The sequence below is a fragment of the Leucopleurus acutus genome (genome assembly GCF_964270905.1).
Source record: "Leucopleurus acutus genome assembly, chromosome: 20".
Taxonomy (NCBI): Eukaryota; Metazoa; Chordata; class Mammalia; order Artiodactyla; family Delphinidae; genus Leucopleurus; species Leucopleurus acutus.
Window position 1 is genome coordinate 57899300 of NC_139162.1, and position 27135 is coordinate 57926434.

The 27135-nt window shown below is 42.9% G+C and overlaps 2 protein-coding genes and 1 pseudogene across 3 annotated transcripts; all 3 read right to left on the reverse strand.

Moving 5' to 3' along the window:
- Positions 1-1009: 1009 nt before the first annotated feature.
- On the reverse strand, positions 1010-8548 carry LOC309976397 (uncharacterized protein; the record flags this gene model as incomplete). The annotated part of the gene is made up of 3 exons (XM_082861961.1): positions 1010-2577; positions 7842-7880; positions 8449-8548. 3 exons carry the CDS (start codon positions 8546-8548, stop codon positions 1010-1012), a joined length of 1707 nt encoding a protein of 568 aa, XP_082718087.1.
- Positions 8549-9265: 717 nt separating this feature from the next.
- On the reverse strand, positions 9266-15597 carry LOC309976398 (vomeronasal type-1 receptor 1-like; the record flags this gene model as incomplete). Its single annotated transcript, XM_082861962.1, has 4 exons — positions 9266-9618; positions 10528-10650; positions 10747-10854; positions 14709-15597. 4 exons carry the CDS (start codon positions 15595-15597, stop codon positions 9266-9268), a joined length of 1473 nt encoding a protein of 490 aa, XP_082718088.1.
- A 9909-nt stretch (positions 15598-25506) lies between these two features.
- Positions 25507-26356, reverse strand: LOC309976454 (large ribosomal subunit protein eL6-like; annotated as a pseudogene). Its single transcript has one exon. The product of its transcript is annotated as a large ribosomal subunit protein eL6-like (transcript).
- Between the last annotated feature and the right edge of the window lie 779 nt (positions 26357-27135).

Consider the following 27135-nt stretch of genomic DNA (forward strand, 5'->3'; position numbering starts at 1 on the left):
AGCTCCTGTAGTGTGAGGAGGGATACCAGTCCACAGAATTATGAACATCAGGACACTTGGTTCCTTTGTAGAACCCAGTGAAAAGCTTCCCCTCAACAGTACTGGGCATTATAGGACACCCTCTGGGAATATGAGACAAAGTCATGGCAGTCCCAAAGGCCCTGGAGCTTGCCAAAATAAGTGACCCCTCCTCAAGGTAACCTGTGGTCATACAATATGTAGACTGCCAGGTCCCATATTAGGACCACAAAGCATTATTTTAGTTCCTAGGAGGTCTTGGGGAGCAATGCAAATTAGGCTAAAACTGGAATGAAAACTATTCTCCTGTCATTATACTGTCCCTGCTGAGGCACAAGAGGCTGAGGACCCATCCCTTCATACAAACAGGCCAATTCTGTTTTCCACCCACCCCCCACAGTGAATACAACCCCCAAGATTAAAGGTAGATTAAACAATAAGACCTTTATTGCTGCACAAACCAGAGCAATGGTGGGGGGAGGGGGCAAGGCAATTACCAGTTGGTGACTTTGAGGCAGGAATATCAACCACAAATGTCATGTGAAACCAACAATTTTGATGAAGGGTCAGACTCATACTTAATCAACTGAAAATAGGAAAATGTAAGGGCACAGACTACTCAAGATTTCCTCCAGGGAAAAGGAGAGAGCACAGACATCTGCCTTGTGTTAGCACATCAGGGTGACCAATGAAATACTGTGCAAGGCAGGAGAGGTGGGGTGGGTTCTACCAGAGAAAATGTCAGAGATGTAACTCTGACAAGGGCCCTGGAGAGTTTAGAACATGGACTGTAGCTCCTGTAAGCTTCACAGGTCCCTGGAACTCATTGGGAATTTCACCCCTCTGGAAAGTGGGAGGTATGAGGTTCAATTTCAAGGCAGACGGCTCCCTCACAGAAGCTGTCTAGTGCTATTATAATGAATGAGGAGACAGCAATTCCTTGAGGTCTAAGGCCTTTCTCAGAGTGTGGACTTCCTGGTACTAAACAATGTCAGCTGTTTGGAGTAAAGTATTTCCCATACTTCCTGTGTTCATGGGGCCTCTCCCTGGTGTGAAATTTTCGGTGGAGATTGAGGCTGGAGCGCTGGCTAAAGGATTTCCAACATTCGCCACATTCATAAGGCCTTTCTCCAGTGTGAACTACCTGGTGTTGAATAAGGACAGACTTTTGCCTGAAGGATTTTCCACACTGCCCACACTCATAAGGCCTTGCTCCAGTGTGAATACTGTAGTGCTGAATAAGGCTGGTGCTTCTACTAAAGGATTTCCCACACTCGCCACATTTATAAGGCCTTTCTCCAGTGTGAATTCTCTGGTGGTTAGTGAAGATGGCTCTTCTGCTAAAGGACTTCCCACACTGGCCACACTCAAAGGGTCTTGTTCTACTATGAATTCGCTGGTGTTCAACGAGGCTGTAGCTTTGTCTGAAAGACTTCCCACATTCACCACACTCATAAGGCGTTTCTCCAGTGTGACTTCTGTTGTGCCGATCGAGTTTGCATTTGGATCCAAAGGCTTTCCCACATGCCCCACACTCATAAGGCCTTTCACTAGTGTGAACTCTCTGGTGTCTAACGAGAGTGGCTCTTTGGCTAAAGGATTTCCCACACTGGACACACACAAAAGGCCTTGCTGTGGTGTGAATTCTCCGGTGTTGAACAAGCGTGAAGCTTTGTCTAAAGAATTTCCCACATTCACTGCACTCATAAGGCTTTTCTCCAGTGTGGGTTCTCTGGTGCCGAACAAGATTGGATTTGCACCCAAAGGCTTTTCCACATTCCTCACACCCATAAGGCCTTTCTCCACTGTGAATTCTGTAGTGTTCAATAAGATTGGAGCACTGACTAAAGGATTTTCCACACTTGCCACATTTATAAGGCCTTTCTCCAGTGTGAACTCTCTGGTGTATAATGAGGGTGGCTCTTTGCCTAAAAGATTTTCCACATTCACTGCACTCGTAAGGTCTTTCTCTCTGGACTCTCTGGAGCTTAACAAGTGAGTACTTACAGCGAAAGGCTTTCCCATATTTGCTAGACTCATAAACCCTTTTCCTAGTAGAGACACTTGGGTGGTAAACAAGACTCTGTTTGTAGCTGGAAGCTTTCCCACATTCACACAACTTGTAATGACTTTTCCTACCATGAAAGGTCTCCCCACACTTGGTGATTTTGTTGAGTTTCTCACAAGTGGGAGTGATCTGGTGCTGGAGAAGACCCAAAGTAGCTGGGAAGTCCTTTCCAACCTTCCTACAGGTGAAGGGATGCCCTGACACATGGAATATGCAACTCTTTACAAATGATGCCCTATCCATGTCACTTTTATTTGCACTGAAATGCTTCTGAAGCTGTCGTAGGTTTGCACATGCCCCAGTCAAGTATGGTTTCTGCCCAGGTAGGTAAGCCAAGTGCAAAATGTCTTTCAGGATTGGGACACATTTCTCACCGGGGTGAGCCTTCTGGCTGATTAGACCTACCTTTGGAGTCCTGACCTGTGACAAAACTTCTAGGGAAACATTTTGCCCAGAACGTGTCTCTTTCTTCTCTGTTCCATGCAAACAAACTGAAAGAAGAGAAATATTTGTGAATCATGCTGATTATGATGGGAGAGTATTAATCATGTTCTTTTATAAGCTTTCTGTATAATATGATGTTTTGACATCTTAAAAAACCTTCATGGGCTTCCCTAGTGGCGCAGTGGTTGAGAGTCTGCCTGCCAATGCGGGGGACACGGGTTCGTGCCCCAGTCTGGGAAGATCCCCCATGCCATGGAGCGGCTGGGCCTGTGAGCCATGGCTGCTAAGCCTGCACATCTAGAGCCTGTGCTCTGCAATGGGAGAGGCCACGACAGTGAGAGGCCCGCGTACCGCCAAAAAAAAACCCCCAAAAAGCAAAAAACCTTCACGGCCAGGGAAACAGTGGACTTGAACACTATAAACCAAATGTATCTAACAGACATATATAGAACATTTCATCAAATACAGAACACACACTACTCAAGAGTGCAGGGAAAATTCTCCAGGATAGATCATATGGTAGGCTACAAAACAAGTCTTAACCAATTTAAGAAAACTGAAATCATATCAAATATCTTTTCTGACCAAAATAAGATAAACATAGAAAATAATGACAGGAGGAGAATGGGAAGATTCACAAATATGTGGAAATTAAATAACACACTCTTGAACAACCAATGAGTTAAAGATGAAATCAAAAGGGAAATCAAAAAGTATATTGAGACAAATGAAAATGGAAACACAAAATACCAAAACTTACGGGACCCAGCAAAAGCAGTTCTAAAAGGGGAAGGTTTTATAGCAGATACATATCTACACTAAGAAAAAAAGAAAGATTGTAAACACACTATCTTCACACTTCAAAGACTAGAAAAAGAACAAACTAAGCACAATGTTATCAGAAGGAGGGAAACAGTAAAGATAAAAGTGGAAATAAACAAAATAGAGACTAGAAAAACAATAGAAAAGATCAAAACTAAGATTTTTTGAAAAAGATAAAATTGACAAACCTCTTAGACTAAGAAAAAAAAGAGAGGACTCAAATAAATAAAATTATAAATGAAAGAGGAAACATTACCATTGATCCCACAGAAATACGAGGATCATAAGACACTACTATGAATAATTATACACCAACAAATTGGATAACCTAGAAGAAATGGATACATTCCTAGAAATACACAACCTACCAAGATTTAATTTTGAAGAAATAGAAAATCAGAGAAGACCAATAATGAGTAAGGATATTGGATCAGTAATAATAAACCTCCCCCAAAAGAAAATCCCAGTGTTTGATGGTTTCACTGGTAAATTCTATGAAACATTTAATACTAATCCTCAAAAAAACTGAAGAGGAGGGAACACAACAAAACTCATTTTACAAAGCCAGTATCACCCTTACACCAAAGTCAGATAAGAACACTACAACACAAGAAAATCAAAGGCCAATATCCCTGATGAACATAGATGCAAAAATCCTCAGCAAAATACAGTAAACCAAATTCAACAGCACATTAAAAGTATCATACAGGGCTTTCCTGGTGAGGCAGTGGTTAAGAATCTGCCTGCCAATGCAAGGGACATGGGTTAGAGCCCTGGCCCGGGAAGATCCCACATGCCACAAAGCAACTAAGCCCGTGTGTCACAACTACTGAGCCTGAGCTGTAGAGACCACAAGCCACAACTACTGAGCCCATGTGCCACAACTACTGAAGCCTGCACGCCTAGAGCCCGTGCTCCACAACAAGAGAAACCACAACAATGAGAAGCCCGTGCACCACAACGAAGAGTAGCCCCTGCTCACCGCAACTAGAGAAAGCCAAAGCAAAGCAACAAAGACCCTACACAGCCAAAAATAAATAAATAAATAAATTTATTTTAAAAAAAAAGTATCATACAGCATGTTCAACTGGGATTTACCTTTGGGATGCAAAGACATTTCAGCAAACACAATAAATGTGATATACCACATTAATAGAAAGAAGGATAAAAATCAGATAGCTGCTGAGCCTGCGCGTCCGGAGCCTGTGCTCCGCAATGGGAGAGGCCACAACAGTGAGAGGCCCGTGTACCGCAAAAAAAAAGAAAGAAAGAAAAAAAAGAAACTAAGAACCAATTCCTTTTATGATGATAAAAAGACAAAACAAAAAACACCCTTAGGAAGAGATTTAAACATGGAGGTGAAAGGATCTTTACACTGAAAACTATAAAACATTGATAAAAAATATTAAAGACAGAACTAAATGGCAAGAGGTCTTCTGTTCATGGATTAGAAAAATTAATATTCTTAAATATACTACCCAAAGCTATCTACAGACTCAATGCAACCCTTTTCAAAATGCCAATGGCATTTTTCACTGAAGTAGAAAAAAAAAATCCTAAAATTCATATGGAACCACAAAAGACCCTGAATAGCCAAGGCATTCTTAAGCAAGAAGAACAAACCTAGAGGCATCACACTTCTTTTTCTTTTTTTTTTTTTTTTTTTTTTGCTGTACACGGGTCTCTCACTGTTGTGGCGTACAGGCTCCGGACGCACAGGCTCAGCAGCCATGGCTCACGGGCCCAGCCGCTCCGTGGCATGTGAGATCTTCCCGGGCCGGGGCACGAACCCATGTTCCCTGCATTGGCAGGTGGACTCTCAACAACTGCGCCACAAGGGAAGCCCCGTCACACTTCTTGATTTCAAATTATATATATTACAAAGCTACAGTAATCAAAATAGTATAGTACTGGCATAAAAACAGACACATAGAACAATGGAACAGAATAGAGAGCACAGAAATAACCCTCTGCATATATGGTCAACTAATGTTTGCGAAGGGGGCCAAGAATACAAACTAGAAAAGGGTAGCCTGTTCAATAAGTGGTGCTGGGAAAACTGGATATCTACATGCAAAAGAATGAAATTGGACCCTTACCTTACACCATACACAAAAACAACTCAAAATGGATTAAAAACTTACATGTAAAAAAACCCCAAAAACCTTACATGTAAACTCAATATCAAAGAAAACAAACAAACAGCCCAATTAAAAAATGAGCAGAGGACGTGAATGGACTTTTTTCCAAAGAAGACATACAGATGGCCAACAGACACATGAAACAATGTTCAACATCACTAACCATCAAGGAAATGCAAATCAAACCACATGAGGTATCACCTCACACCTCTCAGAATGGCTGTTACCAAGACAACAAATAACAAGTGCTGGTTAGGCTGTGGAGAAAAGGGAACGCTTATGCACTATTGGTGGGAATGTAAATTGTTGCAGCCACTATGGAAAACAATATGGGGACTCCTCAAAAAATTAAAAATAGAACTACAATACAATCCAGCAATTCCACTTCTGGGTACTTATCTGAACAAAACAAAAACACTAATTTGGAAAGATATATGCACCCCTCTGTTCATTGCAGCATTATTTACAATAGTTAAGATATGGAAGCAACCTAAGTGTTCTTACCACACACACACACACACACACACACACACACCAATTAATAATGATGATAATAATAATAAAGGGGTGGGAAGCAGTGGATATGTATATTTATGGTCTTGATGGTGGTGATGGTTTCAAGGATGTATACTTATTCCCAAACTTATTGAGTTGTATCCAGGAAATGTGTACACCTTTTTAAATGTCAATCATTCCTTAGTGCAATGGTTTAAGTATAATGGTTTAAATATAAATAAATAAATAACTTTTAACATTTACTAAAAGGGACCAATGGTCAAACTTCGTAAACGTAATTATTAGTGGGGCTCAAATTATATGTGAGGATTCCACTACTTTTTTGGCCACACAGCATGCAGGATCTTAATTCCCCGACCAGGGATCAAACCCACACCCCCTGCAGTGGAAGGACAGAGTCTTAACCACAGGACAGTCAGGGAAGTCCCAGGATTACACTATTTTTACACACCATAACTGTATACTCTTAGGAATGTAACTAAATACAAAACAGAGAAAAATAGGTGTGTCTCACTTGAACTGTAGCCTTTCTTAAATTTTCCAGTGTCATAGCACCCAAAACTATCCCATATTGGGCACAGCTGCTCTAACATGCTGAATAATAATTTTAAATTAACATAAGTCTTTGACACAAATTGGCTTAATAAAATGGTACCTCACAGGCCACCCAGTTAAAATAGGTAATATAGCCCAATGTATGTTAAAACAGGGCCTTCAAGGATTAAAACTTACTATAGAAAATCTAATAAACGAAGGGGTGATTATCCCCACTGTTTTTCCATTCTAAAGCCCAATTATGTCTGTCCTTAAATCTGGAAAAATTAAAGGTGCCTCATGGTGGATTACTATAATATTGTGTTCCCATCCATCAGGACCCCATATCTAACATCAGTAAAAATTATATATCATATATACATATTGTTAAATACTAATTATAAATATTATTAAAATTACCAACTCAATCAGAACTCGGGACACCAGGTGTCATGGATCTGGACACATTCATTCTGCCAGAGTGAGGGCAAACAAGGTGAGATGCTTTGTTTTAGGCTGACTGCAAGACTCCTAAATCCGAGATCCTTCCCTGCAAGCTTGGTGCAACAGGATTTAGAACTACTTGGGGCGGGCAGTGCACACAGCTCAGCACTGGTACCCACAACACATATGCCAAGAAAGTGGGGAAGTTAGCAGAGCCCATGGTCTGTCTGTGGAAAGGGCAGAGCTGCCTCTGGGGGACAGAAGGTAAGATAGAGACCAGGACCCTTGGGTGAGGGCCTTACCCATTGAGGCTGTAAGTAAAAAGTTCTCCAGCATCACCTTGTGGTACAGCGTCTCTGAGCCTCATCAAGGAGCCCCTGCTCCTCCTGCGAGAAGTAAATGGCCACGTCCTCAAATGTCACACAGCCCTGCCAGGATGAGGACAGATAATTCCATGATCAACTTCTCTTCTAGGACCCAAGTTCCTTCAACCAGACATCCATCCCCTGCTCATCCTCCTTCCAGTGTTCCCTCCTTAGAGGAAATATCAGGCCCTGGGGCCTCAGATACCTGCTCTCTTCTCATGGTATCAAGATCACTGTGTCTGCCCACACCAACAACAAGCACGTGGGCAGGGAGACGCCATCTAAACTCTGAGCCTGGCATTAGGGCATATGTCCTCTTGTCAGGTAATTCCCCTGGAGTCCCAAATTGTGCCTCCCAGAGACAACCAAATGTGGGCTTGGGGTTTCTTCAGGGTCTCCAGGTCCATGGACTGGAAGAATCCCAGGATACAATCCCAGAGACAAAGGGTGGGTCAGGACCATTGAAGGCCTGGAATATCCTCCACTCACCTTTGTACAGTCCATAAGCACTTCTGTAGTCATGGGAGTCTGTAGGAAGAGGGAGGTCATTAGAGGGATGTAATCATGGCAGGCTCAGTAGGCTCAGGCCTCCCTGTACCCCTGTCCAGCCCTGGAGCAAGGTGACCTGGGATGACTGCATTATCTCTGAGTCTCTGTCTTCGTGCTCTTACAACTGTATGATCTTGGATAAAAACCCAACCGCCCTGTGGCTCAGTGTTTTCATCCCCTTTCCAGTCTGTTCTTACTCTGAGCAACTTCTGGAAAATTTGAAAAGCCTAACTCACACCATGTGCCTCTTCTATTCACAACCCTCCATACCGTCCTGAGATTAAAACTCCTCAACTTGCCATCTTAAGTGGGAATGATTCTGGCTCAATCGCCCCTCCACAACTTTACATAAACCGGTCCCTCTGCCTGTAACACTCTCCCAACATCTCATCACACTGTTTTTTAGATATGGGGACTCCACCCATGAGATACTCACTCTTCTGGACACAAGGATCTATACTGCATAGACATGAGCAGGCGCCCCGCACTTGGGTCTTTAGTGTCCGGTGGGGTGAGGGCGGTCAGGGCCAGTAGGACGAGCGTTTACCTGAGGCGGGTCCCTCGGCGCGGCCGTCGCCATCGGAGTCTAGGAGGAGCGGGGTCTTAGGTGGTGGGCGACAGAGACGGAACTCGTGTACAATCGTCATCTACCGCCGCGGCTCTGCAGACTCGCCGCTGTGCAGTGGGGACAACCTCTCCTCTAAAGCCTCCTCGCTCTGGTCACCCCGATCCTGACTCCGCTCTCCTAAAGTACCCGTATTGCTGTTGGACACTGGAGCAGCCATAGTGACTGCCACAACAGCGGCGCCAGAAGTCCCACCCACATCCTCTGGTCCGAACGAGAAAACGCCCTGCTTTCGGGCGTTCATTGGCTGCTAGTCTTGGCCCTCGGCCTCCGGCATTGTGGGTAGCGTAGTTCCCATGGCCCCACCAGCCACAGAGGAGGGAGCCCACACCGAGATCGCGGAGTCCCGGAGGCCGTGTTAGGGCTCTATGGCCCGGGCGGCGGTCTACCCTGTGGGCCTGTACGGAGGTTGCCCGGAAAGTGTCCGGATGAGGGGTCGGCGACGCTTCGACCCCACATGGGAACCCCTACGCTGACCCGGGTTGTCGCTGGCTACATGGGAGGTCTCCCCCGGCGCGGGGGTTGGGGGAAGACACAGTCAGCACCCTTTGCGAAAAGTCCTGAGTTCCCTCCCTTGTGTGAGAGCCGCTCCCACCCCTCTCCGACCCCTGACCGCAAAACGGGCTTGTGATCTGACCAGATCAGGGTTGGCAGGTTTGGCTGCGCCTCCTGGGGTGTCGCCTGGAAAGGTCGGGAGTTGACTTTGTAGGCGAAAATTTGAGACTCTGCCTCGAGGGCGTCAGGCGGGGACTCGGCTTCCGGAGAGCAGCGCGGACTTGTCGCTGGCGACCGGGGTGTGCGCTTGACCTCTGTAGGGGGAGGGGTGAGGACCTTCATCCTGGGACCAGCAGTAGAGACCTCGCGCCTGAATCCCAGAGGGGCCGGGGGAGACCGTCTGGGGGCTCCAGGTTGACCCTTCCCAGGAGGACTCTGGTGAACCCGGGAACCTCCGCGGGGTCTGGAGGCCCTTTGAGCGTCCCTGCAGCTCCCTGCTCTCCCCCGGGGAAAGGCTCCAGGGCAACTCGTAGCCTGCATCTCTCCTGGACCGGCCGGCGCCCCCTGGCGGCTGCGTGTGAAAGTTGGGATTCGGCCCTTAGGTGAAAAGGGGGGACCGCAGACTCTGCGGCCAGGAATGGAGACTCAACCCCAAGGAGAGTGCCATTAAAGACGTCCACGGAGGTGCCCACTCTCCCTGGATGTCTCCTCCGGCTCCCGCACCCCCCTCCTCTCTGCCTGAGTCACTGTGAGCCCGCAGCCAGCGGGCTCAGTGACTCAGGCAGAGAGGAGGTGCCCACTCTCCCTGGATGTCTCCTCCGGCTCCCGCGCCCCCCTCCTCTCTGCCTGAGTCACTGTGAGCCCGCAACCAGCGGGCACTGTAGGGTCCGGAGTTGCAGCCTGTCCCTCCTGCCACACCCACTGTGCCTAGGTCTCATTGTCCTCTCCAAGATGCGACCTCAGATCACACATGGCTTCGCTGCCTTGAAGTGCATCTGTTCCTGGAGGAAAAGAACTAACGGCGTTCCCTTGGAACACGGGAGAAGGGAGAGATTGTCACAGAGCCACCCCCCCCCCCAGCGTGGAGCACAGGGAGGACCCTAGACCAGCCTGCGCTTGGGCCAGGGTCCTTCTGAGGGAGGCCCTGCTGCGGATGGGGTAGGCTGGCAGTGGTTTCCCCACCGCCCACACCTGCACGTCTTCCCAGAGTCGGGGTGTCTGGAAAAGCGACACAATTCAATGCGCGATTCTGCTGAAGCATAACTCATCCCGTTATTAAAAGAGAGGGTTGTAAATTACTTGAAGAGAATTCCTAGACTAGGAAACCCCTATGGGGAGGTAGGACACCGTCAAAGCCTAAATGCAGGCAGCTAAGAGATCGTTGCTGCTCTCATTCCCTCCTTGCCCCTCCACCAGCTGCTGCAATGCTGCCTGACCAGGGTAGGAGCATATATATTAGGGCACCCTGTTACTCCTAGGTGAAGCCTTTCTGGGGTCTCCACTGACCACCTAAGTTGCTCAGGGAGGTATCCCCACTCTGGTCGGTCAGGATTCTAATATCACCGGCGCTGTGCAGCCTCTGCAATCTCCGGCCGGTTCTCAGCCCTAGCCGCAGTTCTCTGTGCATCCCTGTGAAGTCTCACGCTGAACAGGCACAGTTTAGCTTTCTTCTAGACACCTTGGTGACCCATGCAGATTTCTCAGGCATCTTCATTGCTCACATACCATTTTCGGTCAGGTCCACACAGGAATTCAATCCTCCTCCTCTGCCCTGAGCTTTGACTGCATGGAAATCCACATAGTACAGCATGAAACTTCCAAATAATTTAAAGGCTGGAAGAAATATGATTTGAGTAGGAGCCCCTTCTAGAAAGAGACTTACTGGAGTTAGGGAAATTATTTTTTGAGCTGAATAAGAGGGGAGGAAAATCCCAAAATGACAGGCTCAAGTCATATTATATACTACATCTGTTCCTAATAGGATATGTCTACATCCTGTTGCAATCAGTTTTGCTATGCGCAGTTTACTCACAGAAAGAAAAATGGCTTTCCCTGACTTATTTGCGGAATAGAAGAGGCACTATGAGGAAAGGAATTTTACATGTGGGCTGCAAGCGCGACTGGGATGGGCACGGGGGAAGAGGAGCCAGGGAGCCTCAGAAAATGGAACAGATAAAGCTTTAAGGAAGTGGTGGGCGAAAGGGAGTTTTCCCGTTAAGAAAGTAGGTATCAGTCCATGTTTGTTCACTGATGGGAGGCCAGAAGAGAGGGGAAAATGGAGGAAAAGGATCATGAAAAACAGGAGTAAATTACTGTAAAATAAAGGATCAATAAAAACAGGAGTAAAATACTCCTGTTTTTCAGTAAAATGTCAACATCATTATACACGTGGGAAATTCTAATCAAAACTGTGAGATACCAGTCTACATCTACCAGGATGACTATGGGGAGAAAAGGGGAAATAACAAGTATGGATGAGGCTGTGGAGAAATTGGAACACTCGCACATTGCTGATGGGAATGTAAAATGCTGCAATGTGAAAAACAGTTTAATAATATGAAAACCGGTTTAGCAGCTCCTCAAAAACTTAATACAGAAATGCCACTGGACTCAGCAATTCCACTCCTTGGGAAACCTGAAAGAATTGAAAGCAGGGACTCAAACACATTCGTGTGCAACAATTTTCATAGCAACATTATTCACGATAGCCAAAAGGTGGTAACAACTGAAGTGTCCATTAACACATGAATAGATTTTTAAATGTGGTACATTTATACATTGGAATATTATTCAGTCATGAAAAGGAATAAAGTTCTGATACATGCCACAATATGATGAACCTTCAAAACATGCCAAACAATTAAAGCCAGACATGAAAGGAAAAATATTGTACGATTCCACTTGTAAGGAATATCTAGAATAGAAAAGCTTGTACAGACTGAAAGTAGATTAGAGGTTTCCAGGGGCTGGATGGAGAGGGGAATGGGGGATTATTTCTCAATGGATACACATTTTCCATTTGGTTTGATTTTTTTTTTAAGCTAGGGGTGGTAGAAGCAAAATATTGAAAATAATCGGTGGGCTAAAAATTTCGTTTTTTTTTTTCTGTAAGATGGCTATAGTAGTACTTAGTTGTCTTTAACTTCATTCGAAACAATGTTGTTAGATCTTATGTGACAGCTGTCATATCAGTATGCATTTTAAAAAAGACTTATCGAAATTGGTGAATTTTTGTGTAGCCATTTGAATATTGAACATGGAAGAAAAAAGGCAACCTTTTGGTATATTATACTTTATTATTTCAAGAAAGGTAAAAACACAACTGAAATGCAGAAAAAGATTTGTGCAGTGTATGGAGAAGGTGCTGTGACTGATTGAACATGTCAAAAGTGGTTTGCAGGGGCTTCCCTGGTGGCGCAGTAGTTGAGAATTTGCCTGCTAGTGCGGGGGACACGGGTTCCAGCCCTGGTCTGGGAGGATCCCACATGCCGCGGAGCAACTGGGCCTGTGAGCCACAACTACTGAGCCTGCGCGTCTGGAGACTGTGCTCCGCAACAGAAGAAGCCGCGATAGTGAGGGGTCCACGCACCGCGATGAAGAGTAGCCCCCGCTTGCCACAACTAGAGAAAGCCCTCGCGCAGAAACGAAGACGCAACACAGCAAAAAAAAAAAAAGTAAATTAATTAATTAATTAACTCCTACCCCCAACATCCTCTTTATAAAAAAAAAAGTGGTTTGCAAAATTTCATGCTGGAGATTTCTTGCTGGACAATGCTCCACGGTCATGTAGACAAGTTGAAGTTGATAGCGATCAATTAAGACATTAACTGAGAACAATCAACGTTATACCACACAGGAGATAGCCAACATACTCAAAATATCCAAATCAAGCGTTGAAAATAATTTGCACCAGCTTGGTTATGTTCATCGCTTTGATGTTTGGGTTCCACATAAGTTAAGCAAAAAAACCTTCTTGACCATATTTCCACATGTGATTCTCTACTGAAGCATAATGAAAATGTTCCATTTTTAAAACAAATTGTGACGGGCGATGAAAAGTGATACTGTACAATAATGTGGAATGGAAGAGATCATGGGGCAAGCGAAATGAACTACCACCAATCACACCAAAGGCTGGTCTTCATCCAAAGAAGGTGATGTTGTGTATATGGAGGGATTGGAAGGGAGTCCTCTATTATGAGCTCCTTCCGGAAAACCAAACGATTAATTCCAACAAGTACTGCTCCAAATTAGACAAACTGAAAGCAGCACTCGATGAAAAGCGCCCAGAATTAGCCAACAGGAAATGCATAATCTTCCATCAGGGTACCACAAGACTGCATGTTTCTTTGATGACTAGGAAAAAACTGTTACAGCTTGGCTGGGAAGTTCTGATTCGTCCGCTGTATTCAACAGACATTACACCTTCGCGTTTCCATTTATTTCGGTCTTTACAAAATTCTCTTAATAGAAAAAATTTCAGTTCCTTGGAAGACTGTAAAAGGCACCTGGAACAGGTCTTTGCTCAAAAAGATTAAAAGTTTTGAGAAGATGGAATTATGAAGTTGCCTGAAAAATGGCAGAAGGTAGTGGAACAAAAGGGTGAATACGTTGTTCAATAAAGTTCTTGGTGAAAACGAAAAATGTGTCTTTTATTTTTACTTAAAAAACCGAAGGCACTTTCGGGCCCATATTTAATACCACTGAATTGTATACTTGAAAATTATTGAAATGGCAAATTTTTAAAAATAAATTTATTTATTTTATTTATTTATTTTTGGCTGTGTTTGGTATTCGTTGCTGGGTGCGGGCTTTCTCTAGTTGCGGTGAACGGGGGCTACTCTCCGTTGCGGTGGCTTCTCTTGTTGCGGAGCATGGGTTCTAGGCACGCGGGCTTCAGTAGTTGTGGCACGTGGGCTCAGTAGTTGTGGTTCGCAGGCTCTAGAGCGCAGGCTCAGTAGTTCTGGCGCACGGGCTTAGTTGCTCTGCGGCATGTAGGATCTTCCCGGACCAGGGCTCGATCCCGTGTCCCCTGCATTGGCAGGCGGATTCTTAACCACTGCGCCACCAGGGAAGCCCACAAATTTCTTGTTATAATTTACTAGTATATATACACACACCAAGAAACTGCAAAGTAAAAAAAAAACAAAAACAAAAACTGCAAAATGACAGATTTTTGTCCAAATTCCCAAATTAAAAAATTTTCTGTTGGACTATTTCAGAATTTCATGAAATTTTTTTTGATGTAGCTAAAACAGCTAGTTTAATTGTATAAATATTCACCTACAATATTAGATCTCTTATACGAATATGAATTTTAGGACCTAATTGTTCCCATCTGTATAGAATATACTTTCCTATCAAGAATATGAAAATTATTAGTCAACCAAATATTAATAGATGAGGAAAAAAATTGAATTTCTGTAGAGAATAGAATCAAGTGGTCACAACCAAATTAGCAAGAAGTGTTTTCCAGGCTTCCCTGGTGGCGCAGTGGTTGAGAGTCCGCCTGCTGATGCAGGGGACACGGGTTTGTGCCCCGTTCCGGGAAGATCCCACATGCCGCGGAGCGGCTGGGCCCGTGAGCCATGGCCGCTGAGCCTGTGCGTCCGGAGCCTGTGCTCCGCAACAGGAGAGGCCAAAGTGTTTTCCTTGCCTAGAAGATTAAAAAAAAAAAACTGCCTTACGAGTGACACGAGTATCACTGCAAATCAGCAGAAAGGGGCTGAATGTTGGGAAACATAAAGACAAAAATATAGAGGTATCCACCAGCCACTGGTCTGGAATAACAAATGAACTCATCCAAATAGACAAAAGAGAAGACAGTGAGTAAAAGGAGAAAAAGGAGCTCACAAGGATCAAGATGGTACATGTGGCTCTGGCCTCAGCAGCATATCTGGAAGAATGGCTGTTGCTATGAATGTGTTGGACTTGATACATGTGCCTGTACAGGGAAACGACCATGGAGCCACTAGTCCAGACCATGAGGCCTGAACATATGAAGTCTATTGTGAAGAATATGGTTGTAACTACAAAACTTATAATCCTGTCTGGATTCAGTGAGGAACAGTATCCATAATTTACTTTTATATTAGTACTAAAGTTTTCACTGTGCTTTGGATTAGTCATTTGAAAAGGAATAAGGATATTTACCAAAAAATGCAAGATCCAGCAAAGGAAGCAACAGAAGGCAATGCACTTTGGTGATCTCATTCTGAGCTCCATCCACTTAGAGAAATTGGGGCAAAGCCTAATGCTTTGGAAGCCACTGAGGATGGAAGTAGTGTTAAGACAAATCCCTCTGGCCACCCTTTGAAAATAGAAGAGAAATTTACATCCATCCTCACTCAGGAAATATTTTGATCCAAAAGCTGTCATTGTATGAGGGATCCCTCTAGAGAAAAGCACCAAGGAGTTGGCTAGGACTGGTTGATTGAGAATCAAATCTGTGGGTCTGACCTTGTGTCCAGTGAGCAAAGTGAAGTTATAAAGACAAAGGAGGAATGAGTTCCCGAGGATTCCCACTCCCATCTGAGTGACTAAGATAATTCCCATTTCCCACTTTGAAGAAGCCATCACATCAGTATCTATGGGACATTGATTTTAGTTGGAGCCAGAGGAATTCGCAATTCAACCAACAAAAAGAAATATGTTACCATCACCACCATGCCCAGTAACTTCCAGTGCTAAGTGTAACACAGACTTTCTCAATTTAAATGAGCATTAAGTATGTGCTTATGGGTGCAGGGGTTACTCCTGAAGATTCTGGTTCTACTTGGAAACATGTAATGCCTATTTATGGGATCTGGGTGAATGCATTATGGTCCATCTGTGCAACAGAGTTTTCTACATTTGTAAACGGAGTGAAGAGAATCTCTACACTCTGATCTACAGTTATGACCTGGATGCATTATGCATTGAAAAGCCAGCTACAAAACTGTGTGCAGAGTGTGCTGGAGTTTTTCCAATTATATGAAGGAATGAAAATACAGGCATAGAACACATATTTGTATAGGATCGGGCAGAATTTAAAGCTAGACTTTTAAGGAAAAAACTTGTTAGAGTGTTTTATTTGTACAAGTGTACGTGTTTCGCATAATTATTAAATTATATTAAAGCAAAGTAAATGTTTTAAAACCACTAAATACCCAGGTTAAAAACAGTGATTGAATATCCAGTTGTTGGTCTCCATGTGTAAATGAAATACTTCAAGTGAATTGCAAATACAGAATTTTGACTGTATATCCCTAAGGGGAAAATATGAGGCAAAACTACCTACAGGGCTTCCCTGGTGGCTCAGTGGTTGAGAATCCGCCTGCCAATGCAGGGGACACGGGGTCGATCCCTGGTCCGGAACGATCCCACATGCTGTGGAGCAACTAAGCCCGTGAGCCACAACTATTGAGCCTGTGTGCAGCAACTACTGAAGCCCATGTGCCTAGAGACCATGTCCGCAATGAGAGAAGCCACTGCAATGAGAAGCCCGCACACCGCAACGAAGACCCAACACAACCATAAATAAATAAATGAATAAATAAATATATAAAAACTACCTACAAAGAAACCTTACGTATTGTTTATATATTTTACTATAATGCATTGGTAGAGTATTTTGGAATAAAACATTTTAAAATAAATGGGAAAGAGTTTTTATGTGAGACAAAATAAATGCAAATATAAAACCAAAGAATTTTAATAAAACTTAAAATCCACATTTGATAAAAACAATACTAACTAGTATAGTATTAGATTTTAAACTGATATGTATTTCGTTTCCCTTTCCATTGAAAAAAAATTCTGGAAAATTTGGACAACCCTACAAAAATGCCTAATTCTAGTACCCAGTTTATGGACTCAATATAAGACCCAGTATAAGTAAACAGAGTGTCTTGAGGAGAGGAAAAAATATCTTAATTACATTTAGGACACCAGCTTTCCAAGATAATCCTGAAACTATTTGCCATGTAAGAGAAGCAAGGAAATTGAGCACCGATGTCACAGGATTCCACCTGAAGAAGCTGCTCCTGCACAATTTTGGTACAGCAGTAACTCCAAAAAATTGACGCATATAAATGAAATGTCTATAAATTATATAAAAATAACTACAAAAGTTAGTGCTGGGGCTTCCCTGGTGGCGCAGTGGTTAAGAATCCGCCTGCCAATGCAGGAGACATGGGTTCGAGCCCTGGTCCGGGAAGATCCTACATGCCGTGGAGCAACTCAGCCCGTGCGCCACAACTCCTGAGCCTGTGCTCTAAGGACCGTGTGCCACAACTACTGAGCCCACATGCTGCAACTACTGAAGCCCACGCTCCTAGAGCCCATGCTCTGCAGCAAGAGAAACCACTGCAATGAGAAGCCCGCGCACTGCAATGAAGAGTAACCCCCGCTTGCCGCAATTAGAGAAAGCCCACGAGCAACAAGGAAGACCCAACACAGCCAAAATAAATAAATAAAAATAAATTAATTAATTTTAAATAAATAAATAAAAATAACGCAAATTTTGTAAAAAAAAATCAGTTTAACAAAATGAACTTGCCTTACTATGTATAAAGTATAATAATAACTATAGGATGCTACTGGCAAAAGCCAAAAAATAGAATAGAACAAGGAGCTTGCTAATTATCTGTGTTTGCAGTTATTTATATGATAAGTCTAGAGAAGTTTATACATGATAAAAGTTGATGAATTAGTTTGGAGAAATGACTTATTTAATATATGCTATTAAAATATTTGGAGATTTAATTAAGACATTAGAGCTGTATTTCCAACTTTAATCTTAGAGAAAATAAATAGACACTAGATCTAAACATAAGGAACAGTCAATCTCTTAGGTAAAAATGCTGCAATATATCTTCATAATTTGGCCTGGGCAAAGTATTAGTAAGCATGTACCAAACCTGTGGACTTAAAACATCTTTAGCACATTTGTATTTATAAAAATTAGAACTTTTTTCACTTTTATCATACCTATTGCTGAAAGATTCCTAAAACAAATAAAAAAGTAAAACTCAATGAAAACATGTAAATATACAGAACAATAAGAGGTGATTATAATCTCAGTGTTTTTTGGGGGGGAAATGTATATGAATAAGTAATTCTTAGGAAAAAAATCACACATTATAAAATATGATTTTCTCATAAACACCAGAAAAAGCCAAGTTACATTGAAAAGGACATTGAATGTTTCATATATACATTGGAAACTGACATTAAGGTCAGTTTCCTATAATAAAGAATTATGTTGGGAATTTCCTGGCGGTCCAGTGGTTAGGACACCACACTTCCACTGCAGGGGACACAGGTTCAATCCCTGGTCAGGGAACTAAGATCCTGAATACCGGGCAGTGTGGCCAAAAAAATAAAAAAAAATAGAAAAGAAAAAACAAAAATTATATCATCTGTCTTTTGTATCAAAAACAATAGTCAGGGCTTCCCTGGTGGCACAGTGGTTAGGAGTCTGCCTGCCAATGCGGGGGACACAGATTCGAGCCCTGGCCCGGGAAGATCCCACATGCCACGGAGCGACTAATCCTGTGCACCACAACTACTGAGCCTGTGCTCTAGAGCCTGAGAGCCACAACTGCTCAGGCCCCCGTGCCTAGAGCCCGTGCTCTGCAATAAGGGAGGCCACAGCAATGAGAGGCCCACGCACCGCAGCGAAGAGTGGCCCCCGCTCGCCGCAACTGAAGAAAACCCGCATGAAGCAACGAAGACCCAATGCAGACAAAACAAAACAAAACAAAACAACCAATAGTCAAATGATTTAAATTTTAGATATTTTTAAAAATTGGCTTGCTACATTGTAAACTGTAAAAATTCAGGTTTTCCTGCTGCCTCAACACCCTCACAGACTGAGCATAAACATCCCACTAGAGTGACCAGGTGCACCAGTGTGGAGGCTGGCCCCTGCCACAAATTCCTCTTTTTGCCCTCCCCTGACTGTGACCAAGGAACATTCAAACCTTCCAGTGAAATCCTCCTTCACCCTTTGTCCCCTCTGGAACTCAATAAAGGCACTAGCCCACAGATTCCTCCCCCTCCTTCTCTTTCCCTCCTCCCCACCTACTTGATTGAGCCCACTCCCTTGGTGACCTCTCCCCATGTGTTCTCCTCTTGCCATGAGTGCCTGTGTCTCTAGGGCTTGTGACTATAATAAAATTTGTTTTCCTGGGCCTCTCTCATGTTCCGTTTTGTAGCTGCATCTGACAGAACATATAAAAGGTTACAAAACAACCAAAAATTTAAATAGTTTTGAAAATCATTTAGCATGATGAATGCATACAATTTTATATGATATATTTTTCTAATCTTGTTTCCAAAATGATTGTGCACTTTAGGATTCAGTAAATTAAATGCTTTGTAAAATATATATCAATCATATTTCAGTAACTGAAATAAAGAGAACAATTTGTATTTAAGTGTGAGGACATGCCTCGGTAAACAAACTACAACACTAGTGATAAAATGATCTAGCTGAGGGTGGGGTGGGTGAGTAGGAGAAGAACATATCTTATTACTCATGTCCATTCATATCCCTTAGACATTGATTAGTATGTTGTGTAAGAGACGAAGAAGATGAATTCACTCAGCCATAAAGCAGCAGATGTGATTTAAGAGAAATCTTAGTGACTGAATGTAAATTCTCCAAAAGGATACTTCACTACGTGAAGCAGGGTTACCTATTTGAGGTGAGACGGTGGAACGGAGCAGGGTAGGGGGTGTCAGAGTGAAGATTCACCTTAAGTTTATACACCTAGGGCTTCTCTGGTGGTGCAGTGGTTGGGAGTCCACCTGCTGATGCAGGGGACACGGGTTCGTGCCCCGGTCCGGGAGGATCCCACATGTCACAGAGTGGCCGGGCCCGTGAGCCATGGCTGCTGGCCTGCACTTCCGGAGCCTGTGCTCTGCAACGGGAGAGGCCGCAGCGGTGAGAAGCCGCATACCACACACCCACAAAATTATACACCTATAGATTTGTTAAAATTTTCACAATGAAATTTATAGTTTATAATTAAATTTTTTAATATTATAATTTGGAAAACACCACTTAAGATTGAAAGGAGAAAATTTGGGTATAACTAATGAAATAAAAAATATGAAATAGCATTTATTTTTTTGCCCAAAGGCAAAGATTTGTGAAATTTTAGGAAGAGACATCAAAAAATTAAATATAGGGACTTCCCTGGTGGTGCAGTTGTTAAGAATCCGCCTACCAATGCAGGGGACACGGGTTTGATCCCTGATCTGTGAAGATCCCACATGCTGTGGGGCAACTAAACCCGTGCACAGCAACTACTGAGCCTGTGTTCTAGAACCCGCGAGCCACAACTACTGAGCTTGCGTGCTGCAACTGCTGAAGCCCGTGCGCCTAGAGCCTGTGCTCTGCAACAAGAGAAGCCACCGCAATGAGAAGCCCACGCACTGCAACGAAGAGTAGCCCCCACTCGCTGCAACTAGAGAAAGCCCGCGCGCAGCAGCGAAGACCCAACGCAGCCAAAAAACCAAAAACGAAAGTCCTTTCTTTTATGAAATGTGGGTGAGAGTAGATGATAGTTGATGTCTGTGAGATGTCCTCTTTGGACCAAAATCGTCAGCAAATCATCCTCTCCCCGACCACTGTGACCATTAAATCCTCCCACTCACACTTCCCCCTTACCTCATGTCTACCTTCCTCCATGGCTGTTGGCCCCACACAGCTGCTATGAGTTGTTTCCTCCTTAGTGTAGCACCCAGGAACACATCTCTGGAGCCATTCCACATGGTGTCAAATCCCAGCTCTGCTACTTTTGAGCAGTGTGACCCTGGGCAAGTTAATGAACTCTGTACATCAGTTTCCTTCTTGTTAAAATGGGGTAATATGGCATCTACTGTGCAAAAATGTTATTAGGATAAAATGTTTAAGAGAAGAGTACAGAACACAGCCTGATGCTGTGGGTGAATTAGTGGTTTTTATCCCTGCTGTCATTAGCATTGTGATCATCTTGCCTGATCTCAGCACCTTATGGAAATAAAGTCTATACACTTCTATTCCTTGGTCATCAATTTTAAAGATTCACCTATATCTGTTTCGGAACTTCTCTTTCCCTTCTTGTCCTCCACAGTAGAATTCTTGCATCAGGCCATGGCCAATTGCTATAACAGGGTATGCATCATACTTTCTCATGTTTTCTCTGTGAATTTGCTTCATTTATTTCCTGGATCTTCTGTATCTTAATCATCTCTACTCAACAAAAACTATGCTCCAATTGGATGAAAAATAAAGCCAACAAAAATATTCTTCAGGGATTTCCTGGTGGCGCAGTGGTTGAGAGTCCGCCTGCCGATGCGGGGGATGGGAGTTCGTGCCCCGGTCCGGGAGGGTCCCGCGTGCCGCGGAGCGGCTGGGCCCATGAGACATGGCTGCTGAGCCTGCGCGTCCGGAGCTTGTGCTCCACAACGGGAGAGGCCACGACAGTGAGAGGCCCGCGTACAGCAAAAAAAAAAAAAAAAAAAAAAAAAAATTCTTGACTTTACTCATAAAATCAAGCTATTAGAAGAAGTTGAGTAGTTCTTGAAAGGGAAGTGTGTTGTTTCTTTTTTAAATCCCATTTACTCTTTCTGTTCTTTGGCTGTACCACATGCGGGATTTTCGTTCCCTGACCAGGGATTGAACCCGTGCCCCCTGCAGTGGAAGTGCAGAGTCTTAACCACTGGAGTGCCAGAAAATTCCTTCCACTTACTCTTTATTTCATTTTTTAACTAAAATGTACAATGATGCACACAAATCTTATGGGTTCACTTAAATTTTTACACAGGTATAGACCAAAATATTCTTCACTCAGATCAAAATTTAGAATATTTCCAATACTTCGGTAGGTTCCTGGTGGCCCATCCTTGTCAATAGCTCCTCCTACAATGGTAACCACTATTTACACTATCACCATGGATTTTTTTTGACTATAATTGAGTGGAAGTAAATGGTGACCTACAAAATTTTCTCTTTTGTGTTTTCCTTGTTTTGAACGTTATTATGTCTGTGGCATTCGTCTGTTACACATACCAGAATTAAGTTAGGATGAGGTCAGAATGCAGTAGTGTAAGCCCTTAATTCAATATAACTGGAATCCATATAAGAACAGAAAATTTGGATACAGTCCTTAGAAGAGAATGCCAGGTGAAGATGAAGGCAGAGATTGGGTTGATGCTTCTGTGTAACAGGAATCATTAGAGATTGTAAGCAAATCATCAGAAGTTTTGGGAAAGTCATGAAACAGCTCTCAGAAGGAACCAACCCTGCTGACATCTTGATCTCAGGCTTCTAGCCCCCAGAGATGTGAGAAAATAGAGGGAACCAGAGACATATGTCACCCTTGTCTACTTGCTTTATGGCTGCCTGATTTTCTTCTCCACATTCTCTCTGATAGCCTGTCTGAATTCCTCTTTCATTTCTGACCAAACTGACTGATCCTCACATCCATTCTAAAGCCTTCACTCCACATGCATTGAAGATCAGTAAAGAGTGTGTTGAACTCACAGCTACTGAGCATTGTTTTAGCATCTCTATAGCCATTGTTTACATACATTATTAAAAATTATTTTCCAGGTGCAATTTGCTAGTGGAAGTTGATAGGAATTTTTCTCTAAATTTCTCTCATCACTGAAAGAGATGATCGTCCTTTCCCATTTTGTGAACTGAAAGAGTCACATAAGAAAAACATGACTGAATGTTTGCAAATTTCAAATGGCAGGAATGATCAGGGATGTGAAGAATTCCCAGATATAAATGTTACTGTGAAATAGAAGCATGTTTTATATGTACTTAATATCTTAATTCCAATAATATCTCACCTCCATTCAGTATAAAGATCTCAGATACTTCTTGGTTCTTAGTGTACCACTTACAAGACATTAAACAGTTTGGTTCAACCAATATTCAGACCACAAACACTGTGCTGAGTATCTTCATATCCCTTTCTTGGAGAGAGGCATTTTTTTAAAAATAAATTTATTTATTTATGGCTGCGTTGGGTCTTCGTTGCTGTGCACAGGCTTTCTCTAGTTGCGGCGAGTGGGGGCTACTCTTCGTTGTGGTGCATGGGCTTCTCATTGCTGTGGTCTCTCTTGTTGCGGAGCACGGGCGCTAGGCAGGCGGGCTCTAGAGCGCAGGCTCAGTAGTTGTAGCACACGGGCTTAGTTGCTCCACAGCATGTGGAATCTTCCCCAACCAGGGCTCGAACCCGTGTCCTCTGTGTTGGCAGGCAGATTCTTAACCACTGCGCCACCAGAGAAGTCCAGCATTTTCTTAATTAACTCCAATTACACCCCTGTAGAATCTTTTTAATCAGAGGAATGTTAAGAGCCTTTATTTGTTATTGAATGACTGCAGTTCTTAAGGGTCAGCTGTGGTCAGTAAGGAGGGCAAATTTTGGATTTAAAAGCCTTTCTTGTCTCTAATACAAACTGTTTATTCCTACTCTAAGATGGTCAAACTTTTTAACAAATTTATTTCCTAATTTCTCTTAGCAGTAGTTCTGTTTCTTTCCTTATAGCTCTTACTATATTTCGCTTCATCAATATAATTTTTTGGTATTACTATTCTACTAGTCATCTCTCTTTTCTGTTTAATTTTAGTATTTAATTAATTAATTAGTTTATTTATTTTGGCTGCTCTGGATCTTGGTTGTGGCACGTGCTGTCTTTGTTGTGGAATGTGGACTTCTTAGTTGCAGCATGTGAAATCTTAGTTGCAGTGTGCGGGATCTAGTTCCCTGACCAGGGATTGAACACCGGGTCCCCTGTATTGCGAGTGCAGAGTCTTACCCACTGGACCACCAGGGAAGTCCCCTCTGTTTAATTTTTTTTTTGTATGTGAATGTTTATAGTGGCTTTATTCATAATCTCCAATAATTATAAACAAACCAAATATCTTTCAATGGGTATATTTTAGAATAAACAGTGATACATTGATACAATAGAATGCTGACTGACAATAAAAAGAACTACTGAACCATTAAAATGTGAACAAATGTCACAGATATTATGCCAGAAAACATATTACCTGATGTTCTGGAAAAGACAAAACTAGGAAAACAAAAATTTGATCAGTGGTTACTAGGAGTGGAAACTGACGTTTGAAAAAACATGAAGGAACTTGGGTGATGGTGGTGCTTCCCAAACTGTATAGATGCCACAGCACTGCACACAAAAAAATCAATTTTACCAAATGTAAATTATCAATAAAACCAGCTTTAAAAACCCATCAGTCATTTTTCACCTATCTATTGCCAAAAATCCAAGTCTAATGACCCATCATTTTAGGGAGCCTGTAGGATAACGGGCACTCTTATACATGAGTATAAATTGGTACAACCTCCATGGAAAGCAGTTTGGCACCATCTACCAAAACTGCCTAAATCCTTTGACTCAGCAAAAAGCTAATTCTTACCTGGTACTTGCTCATCTGTATGCACACTTCAAGTTACTACATCACACTCCGGTACCCAGTACTTTCTGAAAGTTTGCTTTAACCGAAAGAACTTCATTCATACCTGTCTTTGTTAACTGGAAAAAAATTGAGATTTTCACATTTATGAAAAAAGGCAGAGGGGGAAAACAGCAGTTTGTTTTGCAGAGAGCCACTAGAGACGGCAGCATGTCTGGGCAGTGGGAGTGGCACTGCCAAGCTCTTTCCCTGGGAACTACTACACTCTGGCATCTCAGCATCCAGAGCCATCACTTTGAATTGTCTGTGAGCATCTGTGTTTTATCCCATTTTATGCCTCTGTTAGCAAGATGTGTCATAAGGCAATTTCTTCAATCTTTGCTATTTTGGCTTACAGAAGGTTTCAGAGGCATACTCCACTTTTGGATAGCAGGGGAAACCTGTATAATTACAAATAATGGAAACCCAAATATCCATAGAATGCACTACTATACTATGCATCAGTAAAGATGGACACTTCCTATGGAATAATCAAATTCATTTGTTATCTGTATAATAGCATGTACTGCACATGGGGTTTTTGGTTAAAAACGGGGAAAGGTAATTATACTAATTTGTTGTGTATGCTTTAAGAAACTAGATACACAAGAAACTAATAGTAATTACTATGGAGAAAGACTGAATTGGGCAGAAATGGATGTTAATTCATGGAAAGGGAGGGAAGTTTGTGGCCTGAAGAGCTCACAGTTGTTTCTTATCCATGTACAGTTAGTACGGACTTGTTCAGTGATGGTTGGGGAAATGCCACTACTTTGTATTTGTAGATGCTTTGTGAAAAAAACTGAGAAGACACTTAGGAAGCTAAGAATGTTGATCCAAAGAGGGAATTCCACTGCAGCTGATACCACTCCCCTCCAATCCCACTCCTCTTAGTAGAGGCTAACATCCCATCAAATTGGCTGAGTCATACCGTACCTTCAGGCAGATTTTAAAAAAAAGAGAGAGAGAAAAGACACAAAGGAAATGGACTGAGTTATTTAATTAGGTTCTTTGTAAGAAGTTTAGAACACTGCTTTGTGAGGATAAATTCTGTTTGTGAGAGCAAACACAGAGAGGAGGTAGCCCTGGAGCTGAGGAACAGCTTTGATTCTTCGCAGAATTTGTGAGTCCACATCTTTTTGATCAACCTTGCGCTGCTCTGTAATCTCGTATTTCTCTCTCTCTGTGTTGAAGATCTCACCTTCCTGGTGCCTGGGCTTATGCAGCTTCTTCTTGAAGTAAGCGTCAGTGAGATGTTCTGGGATTTTCACACCACTGATATCAATTTTGATGGAAGTGGCAATGACAAATTTCTGGTGTGTTCTCCGCAGAGTATCTCGATTGAGGGACAGAGGCCCAGTCACAAGTAGCAAGCCACAGATCAGCTGCTTCAGGAAAATGACCTTCTTGCCTCTGTGGTGCCCAGTGAGGATAACCAGGATGGTCCCAGGAGTGATGCTGGTGCAGTTTTCTCACATGCTTACTGAAGAGTTTTTTGCCGTGACTCAACAGCTTTCAAGGCACATCTTCAGTAGGATAATATGTAGGCATTTTGCGAAGTTTAACCACCTGGGTAACACCATTCTTGTCACCACCAACTGGTTTTGTGACAGTAGCAAGGACCTTCACCTTCTTTTTCTTTTCAACCTTGGATTTAGATGCTGAATACTTACTCTTGTACAAGGCCTTTCTGGAATACATAGCCGATCAGGAATATCTGCCAATTCCTCTGACCAGGACAGGGTTTCAGCTGCAGTGGGATTTCCCCTTCTTAACCTGCTTCACCTTTTGAACCTTGTCACCAGTCTCAGCCTTCTTGGCTTCAGGTTTTTTCTCCTTAGTATCTGGCTTCTCAGCCTTTTCACCTGCCATCTTGCAAGATGGGAAAGAGCCCCTCCGTTTAATTTTAAAGAATGTTAATAGGTTCATCATCTAGGCAGGGTGCTGAAGCAGTCTTGAGGTTTCTACTCCCTACATTCTTCTGCGATTCATTCTGATTCTCCTCTCTGCACTGCTGTTACCTCCCATTAAGCCCTCACCCTCTCCACCTGGATTATATATTTAAACTTGACATATATGTCATGTGTTACCATCAAATGCAGGTATGTGTTAAAACTGGGGATATAGTCGGGCACAAAACATAAAAATCTCTACCTGTCCAGTGGTAATGAGCTCCCTTCAGCTATGTTTATCTGGTAATGTCTTTATTTCTCCCTCATTTAAAAAAATTAATTTATATTTATTTTTGGCTGCGTTGGGTCTTCGTTGCTGCACGCGGCTTTCTCTAGTTGCGGTGAGTGGGGGCTACCCTTCATTGCGGTGCCCGGGGTTCTCATTCTGGTGGCTTCTCTTGTTCTGGAGCATGGGCTGTAGGTTCGCAGGCTTCAGTAGTTGTGGCATGTGGACAACTGGGAAAAGTGAATACTATGCCCAGGGAAGCCCTCTCCTTTTTTTCTTTTTAAAATACATATATGCTCTTTTTTTAAGTAAATAAATTTGTTTGTTTGTTTATTTATTTATTTATTTTTGGTTGCATTGGGTCTTTATTGCTGTGCATGGGCTTTCTCTAGTTGTAGCGAGCAGGGGCTACTCTACGTTGCCGTGTGTGGGATTCTCATTGTGGTGGCTTCGCTTGTTGCGGAGTATGGGCT